Source organism: Argentina silus (assembly GCF_951799395.1).
Source record: "Argentina silus genome assembly, chromosome: Y".
Lineage (NCBI taxonomy): Eukaryota > Metazoa > Chordata > Actinopteri > Argentiniformes > Argentinidae > Argentina > Argentina silus.
This window is the reverse complement of record NC_139654.1, coordinates 543012-557500: the sequence shown is the minus strand read 5'-3', so window position 1 is coordinate 557500 and position 14489 is coordinate 543012. Positions and strand designations below refer to the sequence as shown.

Genomic DNA, 14489 nt, shown 5'->3' with positions numbered 1-14489 from the left:
GCAGAAGCATGATTATCTAGGGCCATTATAACACACGAGTTTGAATGTTCTTTACTTGAATAAAATGTATCTAGCCTTTCAGCTGCAAAATGAAGTGGATTTAAAGCTGTCGATAGGAATAATCAGATTCTTGATATCAGATGGAGTGACACTATTTCCCCAGGTTGTCAGGCTGTGGAGTCCCAGAGGAAGGCTGTGTTTCTCTGGCTTCAGCTCTGAGGTCTAAGCCCTCCCACCTGAGAGAGCTGGACCTGAGCTACAATCACCCAGGAGACTCAGGACTGGCGCTGCTCTCTGCTGTACAGAACGATCCACTCTGTAAACTACAGACACTCAGGTAAAGGCTGAATATGTGGCTGGACGTATCAATGCACAGTATCTATTTTCCACATGATTGTGAGTTTGTCATTCAACCTCTGTGGGTTCTTCTGTGGTTGATATAGTGTGGACCATGGTGGAGAGTGCAGGCTCAAACCTGGGCTGATCAAATGTAAGTCACCAACGCTGTAGAGAATAGGACTGTGATATTACTCAAGAACCAGGGTACAGCAGAGTTCAAACAGAGCACCAGTATTGTATTCATATGTAAATCTAAAATATTAGTAAATGTGAATTGGTTGTATTAGTTGTATAAAACATTAATTAATAAGTAATATTTTGTGATAAAAAGAATGTTGCCATAACAAGATCACATTGTGAATATTGTAAGTTATTCAATTGTATTGATTTGATGATTATTTCTGTCCTCTCAATCAGATGCCTGTGAGCTCACACTGGACCCAAACACAGCATACAGACTCCTCTCTCTGTCTGAGGAGAATAGAAAGGTGACATGTGGGAGAGAGGAGCAGCCGTATCCTGATCACCCAGAGAGATTTGACTACTGGTACCAGGTGCTGTGTAGAGAGGGTCTGACTGGGCGCTGTTACTGGGAGGTAGGGTGGAGTGGGGGAGAGGCTGGTATAGGAGTGACATATAAAGGAATCAGCAGGAGAGGAAGGGGTGATGACTGTGTGTTGGGATACAATGACAAGTCCTGGAGTCTGAGGTGCTCTGATGACAGTTACTCCGCCTGGCACAATAAGAAGAACACTGACATACCTGTCCCCTCCTCTGGCTCCCACAGAGTAGGAGTGTATCTGGACTGGCCGGCCGGCACTCTGTCCTTCTACAGGGTCTCCTCTGACACACGGACCCTCCTGCACACATTCCACTCCACATTCACTGAGCCCCTCTACCCAGGGTTTTGGGTTTTGTGTGAATCAGTGACCCTGTGTAAACTAGTCTCAGGGAGATCACACTGAACACCAAAGGCTCAAAGATGACGGATCATACCATGATGCAGTTGGATAGTGGTGTGTTTTCACTGAGATGTTGGATGTACAGATGTTCCCTCTCCCAGTGTGTAGGGTGTAGGGTGTAGTGCGTAGGGTGTAGTGTGTAGGGTCTAGTGTGTAGGATGTAGTGTTTATTGTTTACTGTGTAGGGTGTAGTTTGTAGTGTTTAGTGTGTAGGGTGTAGGGTGTTGTGCATTGTGTGTAGTGTGTAGTTATATTATTTTTACTGTATATATATATATGTATTATTAAATTCAATAAAATGCATCTAATAGTGAAATAGATTGTAATTGAGTGACAAAAAACAGAAGCTTACATGTTTTTTACTTTTTTTGATGGATATGCAACTGACAGTGAAACAATCCAGATGAATGATTAGATGATCAAATCAGACTGATGATGAACTCTGAGAATAACACAGGAGAGAGTGTCTGTATGTATATAAGAGTTGGTTAGATTGGGTGTTTGAGTTGTGATGCTGGATTACGTTGCTGTGTGTAAGATAGTAGGGAGTGGATGTGAAGACAGCTCTCCTTCTCTGTCAGTACAATATGGACAGTGTCTTCAGAACATCCTAATCTACACAGTGTGTAATTGATTCCTATGCAAATCAGAGACCCTATAAAAACAAAGATATTCATTCCGAAATGACATGAACTATTATCCTTGCATTAAGATGGACTCAATTCAACTTATTGAGTGATTTGTTGATGACATTTTTGCATTTTAACTAATTTTAAGACAAAAAGTCTGAATACTTCTGTTCATGTATTTCTGTATTTCAATTTTAATAAATGTACTGAAATTTCAAAAAACGTGTTTTCGCATTCTGGTGTATTGTGTGTGCATTAATGGCGAATTATTTTAATTGAATCCATTTTAAATTTAGTCTATAACACAAGAAAATGTGTAAAAAGTAAAGGGGTCTGAATACCTTCAGAAGGCGCTGTACATGTTCTGAACTTCACTTTCCATGTATTCCTTCCTTTTTATATAGTAATCATCTAGTACAGTAATATCTCTGCATCATGTGACATTGTGAGGGGCAGCCAAGGTGCAGGCTGCTTTTCCCCTCTCTGTCTGTGGGCTGTGGGAGGCATGGCTCTCATGAGAAGACTTCACCTGTCCCCTGCAGTACCGCTCCCTGCCATGGGAGGCATGGCTCTCATGAGAAGACTTCACCTGTCCCCTGCAGTACCGCTCCCTGCCATGGGAGGCATGGCTCTCATGAGAAGACGTCACCTGTCCCCTGCAGTACCGCTCCCTGCCATGGGAGGCATGGCTCTCATGAGAAGACGTCACCTGTCCCCTGCAGTACCGCTCCCTGCCATGGGAGACTTGGCTCTCATGAGAAGACTTCACCTGTCCCCTGCAGTACCGCTCCCTGCCATGGGAGGCATGGCTCTCATGAGAAGACTTCATCTGTCCCCTGCAGTACCGCTCCCTGCCATGGGAGGCATGGCTCTCATGAGAAGACTTCACCTGTCCCCTGCAGTACCGCTCCCTGCCATGGGAGGCATGGCTCTCATGAGAAGACGTCACCTGTCCCCTGCAGTACCGCTCCCTGCCATGGGAGGCATGGCTCTCATGAGAAGACGTCACCTGTCCCCTGCAGTACCGCTCCCTGCCATGGGAGGCATGGCTCTCATGAGAAGACTTCACCTGTCCCCTGCAGTACCGCTCCCTGCCATGGGAGGCATGGCTCTCATGAGAAGACTTCACCTGTCCCCTGCAGTACCTCTGACCCCCAGACCCCCAGACCCCAGACCTCCAGACCCCCAGACCCCCAGAACCCTATCCCCCAGACCTCTAGCCCTCAGATGGGGGCACCACCTGGTGGTCATTTACTAGTATTACAACAACAGAGAGATTAGAATCCAGCCAGTTAGCAATAAGCACTGAATCCTAAAAACCCAGAAATTGAACCTGAAATATTCTTTATAACATAACAGATCTTTTATAATGGAACAGTGTAATAAAACATCAGTGTAATAGAACAGTGTAATAGAACATCAGTGTAATAGAACATTAGTGTAATAGAACATCAGTGTAATAGAACATTAGTGTAATAGAACATCAGTGTAATAGAACAGTGTAATAGAACATCAGTGTATTAGAACATCAGTGTAATAGAACATCAGTGTAATAGAACATTAGTGTAATAAAACATCAGTGTAATAGAACAGTGTAATAGAACATCAGTGTAATAGAACATTAGTGTAATAAAACATCAGTGTAATAGAACAGTGTAATAGAACATCAGTGTAATAGAACATTAGTGTATTAGAACATTAGTGTAATAGAACATTAGTGTAATAGAACATCAGTGTAATAGAACAGTGTAATAGAACATCAGTGTAATATAACATTAGTGTAATAGAACATTAGTGTAATAGAACATTAGTGTAATAGAACATCAGTGTAATAGAACAGTGTAATAGAACAATGTAATGGAACGTTAGTGTAATAGAACATCAGTGTAATAGAACAGTGTAATAGAACATCAGTGTAATAGAACATTAGTGTAATAGAACATCAGTGTAATTGAACATCAGTGTAATAGAACATCAGTGTAATAGAACAGTGTAATAGAACATCAGTGTAATAGAACAGTGTAATAGAACATCAGTGTAATAGAACATTAGTGTAATAGAACATCAGTGTAATTGAACATCAGTGTAATAGAACATCAGTGTAATAGAACATTAGTGTAATAGAATATTAGTGTAATAGAACAGTGTAATAGAACATCAGTGTATTAGAACATCAGTGTAATAGAACATCAGTGTAATAGAACATTAGTGTAATAAAACATCAGTGTAATAGAACAGTGTAATAGAACATCAGTGTAATAAAACATCAGTGTAATAGAACAGTGTAATAGAACATCAGTGTAATAGAACATTAGTGTATTAGAACATTAGTGTAATAGAACATTAGTGTAATAGAACATCAGTGTAATAGAACAGTGTAATAGAACATCAGTGTAATAGAACATTAGTATAATAAAACATTAGTGTAATAGAACATTAGTGTAATAGAACAGTGTAATAGAACATCAGTGTAATAGAACAGTGTAATAGAACAATGTAATGGAACGTTAGTGTAATAGAACATCAGTGTAATAGAACAGTGTAATAGAACATCAGTGTAATAGAACATTAGTGTAATAGAACATCAGTGTAATTGAACATCAGTGTAATAGAACATCAGTGTAATAGAACAGTGTAATAGAACATCAGTGTAATAGAACATTAGTGTAATAGAACATCAGTGTAATTGAACATCAGTGTAATAGAACATCAGTGTAATAGAACATTAGTGTAATAGAATATTAGTGTAATAGAACAGTGTAATAGAACATCAGTGTAATAGAACATTAGTGTAATAGAACATTAGTGTAATAGAACATTAGTATAATAAAACATTAGTGTAATAGAACAGTGTAATAGAACATCAGTGTAATAGAACATTAGTATAATAAAACGTTAGTGTAATAGAACATTTATGTAATAGAACATTAGTGTAATAGAACATTTATGTAATAGAACATTAGTGTAATAGAACATTAGTATAATATAATCTTAGTATAATAGAAAATTAGTATAATAGAACATCAGTTTTCTTTCCAGTGTTAACACTTCACTTAGCAATGTCATGACAACCCAAATGTGCAGACAGGCCTAGGAGACGAGTTAACCTTGACCCTAACCCTGACTCTGACCCTGACCCTGACCCTGACCCTGACTCTGACCCTAACCCTAACTCTGACCCTGAACCTGACTCTGACCCTGACCCTAACCCTTACTCTAACCCTGACCCTAACCCTAAACCCTGACCCTAACCCTAACCCTAGGGGATGAGTTAACTTTAACCCTAAACCCTGACCCTAACCCTAGGGCTAGTAGAACCATGTAGTTTGGCTCTTCAAACCCACCTCCTCGTTGCTAGGCAACCCCCCCCCTTTTCCCTCCACCGTTCGTATTTTACGACATTTTTTAGAAAAAAATGTTTTATGAAACTCCTTCAAACCACACAATCTCCCCACCCCCTCGTTGCTAGGTAACCCACCATATCCCGTCCCTTTCCGACATTTTCTTTTCCTTTACGACATTCCCTCAAACACACCAACCTCCCTTATTTTACGACATTTACTATTATTATTATTATTATTATTATTATTATTATTATTATTATTATTATTATATCTTTACGACATTTACTTCTTCTTTACGAGAGAAGGGGAGACAGACACCATGGAAACCACCACCACCACCGACACCGGCGGCTCCTCTGGTACTCGTAGCGGGTCCTCTGGGACCGTCTCCCCCGGTGGTACCGTCTCCTCTACCGGCTCTGAGGCTAATGATAACGGGGCTAACTAACGAAGCTAACGAATTTACCTACCGAGTGCAGTGTTGACGGGGTGCTAAAGGCTAATGCTAACGGGGCTAACGAATTTACCTACAGAGTGCAGTGTTGACGGGGTGCTAAAGGCGAATGCTAACTGGCTCTAACGAACTGACCGTGTGTGTGTGTGTGTGTGTATTATGAATGTGATTAAATAAATACTAAATATGTCGTTTTATTGTCATTTTCTGTCTGTCTGTCTGACCTGTTGTTGCCGTTCAGCTCCAGGATTATATCCGCGCCACGCTGTCTCTGACCTGTCTGTCTCTCTATCTGACCTGTCTCTCTCTGTCTGTCTGTCTGACCTGTATGTCTTTTGTTGCCCTCCAGCTCCAGGATTGTATCCGCGCCATGCTGTCTCTGACCTGTCTGTCCCTCTGTCTTATCTGTCTGTCTATCTGTCTGTCTGTCTGTTTCTCTCTGACCTGTCTGTCTCTCCATCTGACCTGTCTGTCTGTTGTTGCCGTAGCTCCAGGACTGTATCCGCGCCACGCTGAGTGACTGGTCCTCCGAGACGCCGTCGGCCGGGGAGAAGGTGAGACTCATCCCTCTCTTCTCTCCCTCCCTCCTTTCCTGTCTCTCTCTCTCTCCCTCCTTCCCTCCCTCCTTTCCTCCTGTCTCTCTCTTCTTTCCCTCCTTTCCTGTCTTCCTTCCTTCCTTCCCTCCTGTCTCTCCCTCCCTCCCTCCTGTCTCTCTCCCTCTCTCCCTCCTTCCCTCCCTCCTGTCTCTCTCCCTCTCTCCCTCCTTCCCTCCCTCCTGTCTCTCTCTCTCCCTCCTTCTCCCCTCCTTCTCCCCTCCCTCCCTCCCTCCTGTCTCTCTTTCTCTCTCCTTCTCTCCCTCATTCCCTTCCCTCCTTTCCTGTTTCCTGTCTTCTTTCCTTACTGTCGGCGGAGGAGAAGGTGAGACTCATCCCTCTCTTCCTTCCTTCCTTCCTTCCTTCGTCTCTCTCTGGATGCTCCACACACACACACACGCACACCCACACACACGCGCGCCCAGAGGCGTCAATGTTTAGTGAGTCAAGTGACAATGTGTGTGTGTGTGAGAGAGAGGGAGACACACACACACACACACACACACACACACAGACACACACACACACACGCGTCAATGTTTAGTGAGTCAAGTGACAACGTGTGTGTGTGTGTGTGTGTGGGTGCTCCTGAGACAGGGAGAGAGAGAGGGAGACACATACACACTCACATACACACACACACACACACACACACACACACAGACACACACACACTCACACAGACATACACACACACACACACACTCACACAGACATACACACACACACTCACACTGTCTGTCTGTCTGTCTCTGACCTGTCTGTCCCTCTGTCTGTCTGTCTGTCAGTCTCTGACCTGTCTGTCTGTCTGTCTGTTTGTCTCTGACCTGTCTGTCTCTCCATCTGACCTGTCTGTCTGTTGTTGCCGTAGCTCCAGGACTGTATCCGCGCCATGCTGAGTGACTGGTCCTCTGAGACGCCGTCGGCCGGGGAGAAGGTGAGACTCATCCCTCTCTTCTCTCCCTCCCTCCCTCCCTCCTTTCCTGTCTCTCTCTTCCTTCCCTCCTTTCTTGTCTTCCTTACTTCCTTCCCTCCTGTCTCTCCCTCCCTCCTGTCTCTCTCCCTCCCTCCTTCCCTCCCTCCTGTCTCTCTCCCTCCCTCCCTCCCTCCTTCTTTCCTTCTCTCCCTCCCTCCTGTCTCTCTCTCTCTCTCCTTCCCTCCCTCCCTCCCTCCTGTCTCTCTCTCCTTCTCTCCCTCCTGTCTCTCCCTCCTTCCCTCCCTCCTTCTCTCCCTCCTTTCCTGTCTTCCTTCCTTCCTTCCCTCCTGTCTCTCCCTCCCTCCCTCCCTCCTGTCTCTCTCCCTCTCTCCCTCCTTCCCTCCCTCCTGTCTCTCTCTCTCCCTCCCTCCCTCCTGTCTCTCTCTCTCCCTCCTTCTCCCCTCCTTCTCCCCTCCCTCCCTCCCTCCCTCCTGTCTCTCTCTCTCTCTCTCCTTCCCTCCCTCCTTCCCTTCCCTCCTTTCCTGTTTCCTCTCTTCTTTCCTTACTGTCGGCGGAGGAGAAGGTGAGACTCATCCCTCTCTTCCTTCCTTCCTTCCTTCCCTCCCTCCCTTCCTTCCTACCTTCCTTCCTTCCCTCCCTCCTTTACTTCGTCTCTCTCTGGATGCTCCACACACACACGCACACCCACACACACGCGCGCCCAGAGGCGTCAATGTTTAGTGAGTCAAGTGACAACGTGTGTGTGTGAGAGAGAGAGAGGGAGACACACACACACACACACACACAGATAGACAGACAGACACACTCACACAGACACACACACTCACTCACACAGACACACTGTGGGAGCCTGGTCGACAGGCGCAACAGTGGGTCAACCAATGAGAATAGAAACAGGCGGAAACAGGGGTTGCGGTGAAATCAACGTAGGGTTTTATTTCTAAGGTGCGGGGAAAAGGGAGAGGCGAAAGGCAACTCAAATCTTCACCGGGTTGGCGGTTGGCGCTACGGCGCTCCGCCGGGTTCTTCTTGTCGTCAGAGAGAGAGAGAGAGAGACAGGCCAAAGTTAGTGGGATATCGGGTCCCTTTCACTGACCTCTTCCTCCGGTCGGTTGGGGGGTTCCTCTCCGTCTTCCAGGCTTTCTCTCCCGTTTGGCTTATGAGACTGGCTTAGCGGGTGTCTGGTCTCGACTCGTTCCTCCAGCCAGTCTGTCTTCAGCTTGTCCTGGGGAGTTTAAAAGGCCTCAGGATCGCCGAGCTGACTCAGCGCACCTGTGAGCGGTGAGCTGAGTCATCTGATTGGTGGCGGAGTCTCCAGGACATAGAACTGGGATAGTACCTCCCATCCAGCACGACACCCCATGGCTGCCTTTGCCTCCCCCTTGTGGCCACCAGGTGTCTCTGTGGGGCACTGCTCACCGGCTGGGCCATCACAACACACAGACACACACACACACACACTCACACACACACTCACTCACACAGACACACACAGACACACACACACATGCCCAGAGGCGTCAATGTTTAGTGAGTCAAGTGACAACGTGTGTGTGTGTGTGTGTGTGTGTGTGTGTGTGTGTGTGTGTGTGTGTGCCCCTGAGACAGGGAGAGAGAGAGGGAGACACACACACACACTCACACATACGCACACTCACACAGACAGACACACACTCACACAGACACTCACACATACACACACATGCCCAGAGGCGTCAATGTTTAGTGAGTCAAGTGACAACGTGTGTGTGTGTGTGTGTGTGTGGGTGGGTGCTCCTGAGACAGGTAGAGAGAGAGGAAGACACACACACACTCACATACACACAGACACACACACACACACTCACACACTCACACAGACATACACACACTCACACAGACACACACAGACACACTCACACAGACACACACACAGGCAGGGAGACGGGGGGGAGGCAGGTTTGGGGGGGAGGGTTGAACAGGGAGGGAGGGAGGTTCTGCTGAGGTCAGCTAATCTCTCTCTCTTTCTCTCCCTCTCTCTAGTTCGACTAGTCTGGTCTGTCTCTAACCTGGACTGCTCCCCCCCCCCAGGCACGCCTGGCTGTCTTTCTGTAATCTGTCTGTCCTGAACCTGTCTGTCTCTCAGACCTGTCTGTCTCTCCAGGAGTCTGACGTCCTAGACTGTTCCACCCCCCAGGCGGCCGAGGCCATCACGCCTGTCTGTCTCTCTGTCTGTCTGTCTCTAACTTGTCTCTCTCTCTCTAACCTGTCTGTCTGTTTACCTGTGTCTCTCTCTCTGACCTGTCTGTCTCTCCAGGAGTCTGACGTCCTGGACTGCTCCACCCCCCATGCGGCCGAGGCCACCATCATGCTTGTCTGTCTCTCTCTCTCTGACCTGTCTGTCTCTCTCTCTCTAACCTGTCTGTCTGTTTACCTGTCTCTCTCTCACCTGTCTTTCTCTAACCTGTCTGTCTCTAACCTGTCTGTCTCTCCAGGAGTCTGACGTCCTGGACTGCTCCACCCCCCAGGCGGCCGAGGCCACCATCACACCGGAGGAGAGGGAGGAGCTGAAGGTGTCTGGTACGCTACGACAAGCTAACGCAGGCTAACGCTACGCTAATGCAGGGTAAGACAGGTTAACGCAGGCTAAGACAGGCTCACGCACGCTAACACACACCACGATAACACATGCTAATAAATGCTAGTGCATGCTAACACCGGCTCACACGCACCACGATAACACACGCTAACCCAGGGCTAACAAACGATACCAGCCCATGATTACACACGACGCGACCACACGTTAACACAGGCTAACAAATGACACCAGCACATGCTAACACAGGCTAACCCAGGCTATCCAACGCTAACCCACGTTAACACAGGCTAACAAATGACACCAGCACATGCTAACACAGGCTAACCTAGGCTAACCCACGCTAACGTTGTCGTTGCAGTCAAGCTGTTCCTGTGCGAGTCGGACCAGTCGTCCATCAGGCAGGCTGTCGACATGGGTGAGTCCTGCCTGTTTGTCTGTCTGTCTGCCTGTTTGGCTGTCTGCTTGTCTGTCTGTTTGTTTGGCTGGCTGGCTGGCTGTCTGCCTGTCTGTCTGTCTGCCTGTTTGGCTGTCTGTCTGTTTGGCTGCCTGCCTGTCTGTCTCTCTCTTTACCTGTTTGTCTCTCTCCTCCACAGCCTGTCTCACCCTCGCCCTGTCGACCAGGAGGACAACATCCCCCCCCCCCCCCCCACACCCAGACCCTCTCGGACCTCTAACCTGTCTTTCTCTCCCTAACCTGTCTCCCTCCCCCCCAACAGCCTGTCTCACTCTCGCCCTCTCCCAACTCGACTCGGTCATCCTGGCGCCCGCCCCCCCCCCCCCCCCCCCCCGGGGACCGACCAAGCCCCCCAGACCCTCTCGGACCTGCAGCCGGCATGGGTTTTCTTGGAAACGCTGGTGGCGTCCGGGAAGGTGGTCGCCATCGGGACGTCGGACCTGGACAAGGGCCTCCTGGAGGAGCTGCACAACTGGGCCCAGGTGGGTGTCTGTCTGTCTTTCTCTGGCCTGTCTGTTTGTCCTGGACGGTGTGTGTGTCTGTCTGTCTGTCTCTCTCTCTCTCTCTCGCTCTATCCCTGACCTGTCTGTCTGTCCTGGACAAGGGCCTCCTGGAGGAGTTGTACGACTGGGACCAGGTGGGTGTCTGTCTGTCTGATCTGTCTGTCTGTCCTGGACAAGGGCCTCCTGGAGGAGCGCTACGACTGGGCCCAGGTGGGTGTCTGTCTCTGTCTCTGAACTGTCTGTCTGTCTGTCCTGTGCTGGGGGTATCTGTCTCTCCCTGACCTGTCTGTCTCTCTCTCCATGTCCAAGGTGAAACCCCACCAGTAACCAGGTCAAACTGAGTGCGTACGCCAACTGTCTGTCTCTCTTTCTCTCTCTCTCTTTCTCTCTGTCCCTGTCCTGTCTCTCTCTCTCTGTCCCAACCAAGCAGTTAACAGTGTCTGTCTGTCTGTCTCTCTCTCTCTGTCCCTGACCTGTCTGTCTGTCCCTGACCTGTCTCTCTCTCTCTCTCTCTCTCTCCCCCGTATCCAAGGTGAAGACCACCAGTAATCAGGTCAACCTGGCGTCCTGTTGTGTGATGCCCCCCGATCTGATGGCCTGTATGTCTCTCTGTCCCTGACCTGTCTGTCTCTCCCTGACCTGTCTCTCTCTCTTCCGTATCCAAGGTGAAGCCCACCAGTAACCAGGACAACCTGGCGTCCTGTTCTGTGATGCCCCCCGATCTGATGGCCTGTCTGTCTCTCTGTCCCTGACCTGTCTGTCTCTCTGACCTGTCTCTCTCTCTCCCGTATCCAAGGTGAAGCCCATCAGCAACCAGGTCAACCTGGCGTCCTGTTGTGTGATGCCCCCCGATCTGACGGCGTATGCCAAGCAGGCGGGGGTCCAGCTACTGACCCACAACGACCCCAAAGGTGGGTGTCTGTCTGTGATCTGTCTGTCTGTGATCAATTTGTCTGGGGGTGTCTGTCTGTCTGTCTCTCTTTCTCTCTCTCTGTCCCTGACCTGTCTGTCTCTCTCTGACCTGTCTGTCCCCCCTCTAACCTAACCTCCCTCTTCATCTGAGCTGTCTGTCTCTCTCTGACCTGTCTCTCTCTCTCCCTCCCTCTCTTTCCATGTCTGTCTCTCCCTCTAACCTGTCTCTCTCTCTCTCTCCCTCTCTTTCCATGTCTGTCTCTCCCTCTAACCTGTCTCTCTCTCTCTCTCTCTCCTTCCAGAGCTTATCTCGGCGGCGGGCTTCCAGGAGGCGCTGTCTCTCTCTCTCTGACCCGTCTGTCTGTCTTTGACATGTCTGTCTCCCCTCTAACCTGTCTCTCTCTCTCTCCCTCCCCCCTCTCCCTCTGAGCTGTCTGTCTGTCTTTGACCTGTCTCTCTCCCCCTAACCTGTCTTTCTCTAACCTGTCTGTCTCTCTGTCATCTTCCAGAGCTCATCACGTCGGCGGGCTTCCAGGAGGCGCTCCGTGAGAGCGCGGCGTTAGCAACGGCGTCCCACGGCGACCCCGACCGCGACGGCTGTGACGCGGCGTCGGCGTGGCGTGGCGCCTCCGCTGGGTCCTGCGCTACGCCATCATCGTCAAGAGCCGCGGCCTCATCAAGGCCAAGGGCTACCTGGTCCACGCCACCCGGGTAGCGTAGCGTAGCATAGCATAGTCTGGTGTAGTCGAGGCTAGCATAGTGTAGTGTAGCCTTAGCGTAGCATCGTGTAGCCTTGGTTAGCCTGGTTAGCGTAGCGCGGACGACACCTTGGTTAAGTTGAAAGACTTAGCTACGGTTAGTAGCTATGTCACATGTATGTAATGTGATGTCATGTATGTAATGCTTATGGAGTTGATGGTGGATTAAATCTGTTCCGTCAGTTTTCCAGCGACTGACAGAGAGCAGAAACACGCTGCATGGCACCATCTGTTGGTCGACTGTCGACAGCACAACACATGAGGCCAATGGAGGAAAGCAGAACCATGTGAGAAGATTTCCTCTTCAGTGGTTGAACCTTTCACACATCTGGCACTCCGGATTGTTTCAGCAGCGTAAAAACAAAATGCATTTTTAAATGTTCCAATGTATTTCTATGGGACTGTTAGGGATAGGAATGTATTTCTATAGGACTGTTAGGGTTAGGAATGTATTTCTATGGGACTGTTAGGGTTAGGAATGTATTTCTATAGGACTGTTAGGGATAGGAATGTATTTCTATGGGACTGTTAGGGTTAGGAATGTATTTCTATGGGACTGTTAGGGTTAGGAATGTATTTCTATGGAACTGTTAGGGTTAGGAATGTATTTCTATGGGACTGTTAGGGTTAGGAATGTATTTCTATGGGACTGTTAGGGTTGGGAATGTATTTCTATGGGACTGTTAGGGATAGGAATGTATTTCTATGGGACTGTTAGGGTTAGGAATGTATTTCTATGGAACTGTTAGGGTTAGGAATGTATTTCTATGGGACTGTTAGGGTTAGGAATGTATTTCTATGGGACTGTTCGGTGCCAACATGTTTGACAACATGGTAAGTTAGTGAGTTTCGTTTCTAGGCACACTAGATCGTATCCAGGGGTAATAGAACATTAGTGTAAAAGAACATTAGTTTAATAGAACAGTGTAATAGAACATTAGTGTAATAGAACATTAGTGTAATAGAACATTAGTTTAATAGAACAGTGTAATAGAACATTAGTGTAATAGAACATTAGTGTAATAGAACAGTGTAATAGAACATTAGTATAATAGAACATTAGTGTAATAGAACATTAGTATAATAGAACATTAGTGTAATAGAACATTAGTGTAATAGAACATTAGTGTAATAGAACGTTAGTGTAATAGAACATTAGTGTAATAGAACATTAGTATAATAGAACATTAGTGTAATAGAACATCAGTGTAATATAACATTAGTGTAATAGAACATCAGTGTAATATAACATTAGTGTAATAGAACATTAGTGTAATAGAACATTAGTGTAATAGAACATTAGTGTAATATAACATTAGTGTAATAGAACATTAGTGTAATAGAACATTAGTGTAATAGAACATTAGTGTAATAGAACAGTGTAATAGAACGTTAGTTTAATAGAACATTAGTGTAATAGAACATTAGTATAATAGAACATTAGTGTAATAGAACGTTAGTTTAATAGAACATTAGTGTAATAGAACATTAGTATAATAGAACATTAGTGTAATAGAACGTTAGTGTAATAGATCATTAGTGTAATAGAACATTAGTGTAATAGAACAGTGTAATAGAACGTTAGTTTAATAGAACATTAGTGTAATAGAACATTAGTATAATAGAACATTAGTGTAATAGAACGTTAGTATAATAGAACATTAGTGTAATAGAACATTAGTGTGAACCAAAGGGGACGTTTTCTTTCCAGTGTTAACACTTCCCTTAGCAACGTCATGACAACCCAAATGTGCAGACAGGCCTAGGAGACGCTGAGAAAATCACCAGGACTCCACTGCCCTCTCTGCAGAGCATCTACCACCGCAGAGTCCACAGGAGAGCCGCCTCCATCCTCAAGGACCCCACCCACCCCCAGCACGGACTGTTCACACTTCTACCCTCAGGCCGGAGGTACAGAAGTGTTAAATGCAGGACCACCAGACTGAAGAACTCCTTCTTTCCCACTGCCATCAGGCTCCTAAACAACCCATAGGAGATTAATATAACCTTACTACCTCAAATAACT

General features: G+C 47.1%; 2 protein-coding genes and 1 pseudogene across 4 annotated transcripts in view; all 3 read left to right on the top strand.

Annotated features, from left to right (window-relative positions):
* Positions 1-2142, top strand: part of LOC310823885 (uncharacterized protein) — a 33549-nt gene extending 31407 nt beyond the window's left edge. For both annotated transcript variants that reach the window (XM_083696795.1, XM_083696794.1), the window contains 3 exons: positions 164-337; positions 444-490; positions 757-2142. In XM_083696795.1, coding sequence (XP_083552921.1) covers positions 164-337; positions 444-490; positions 757-1304 — 769 coding nt within the window. In that variant the 3' untranslated portion in view covers positions 1305-2142. The remainder of the gene's footprint in view (positions 1-163; positions 338-443; positions 491-756) is intronic.
* Positions 1-11469, top strand: part of LOC310823935 (uncharacterized protein) — a 106626-nt gene extending 95157 nt beyond the window's left edge. The window contains exon 2 of the mRNA XM_083696875.1: positions 11459-11469. The gene's annotated coding sequence lies outside the window, so the exon portion shown is untranslated. The remainder of the gene's footprint in view (positions 1-11458) is intronic.
* LOC310823692 (glutamate--cysteine ligase regulatory subunit-like) overlaps positions 1-12725 on the top strand; it is a 119912-nt pseudogene extending 107187 nt beyond the window's left edge. The window contains exons 3-8 of the transcript in view: positions 6217-6282; positions 9736-9817; positions 10195-10251; positions 10553-10772; positions 11590-11704; positions 12655-12725. The product of the transcript in view is annotated as a glutamate--cysteine ligase regulatory subunit-like (transcript). The remainder of the gene's footprint in view (positions 1-6216; positions 6283-9735; positions 9818-10194; positions 10252-10552; positions 10773-11589; positions 11705-12654) is intronic.
* Positions 12726-14489: the final 1764 nt, after the last annotated feature.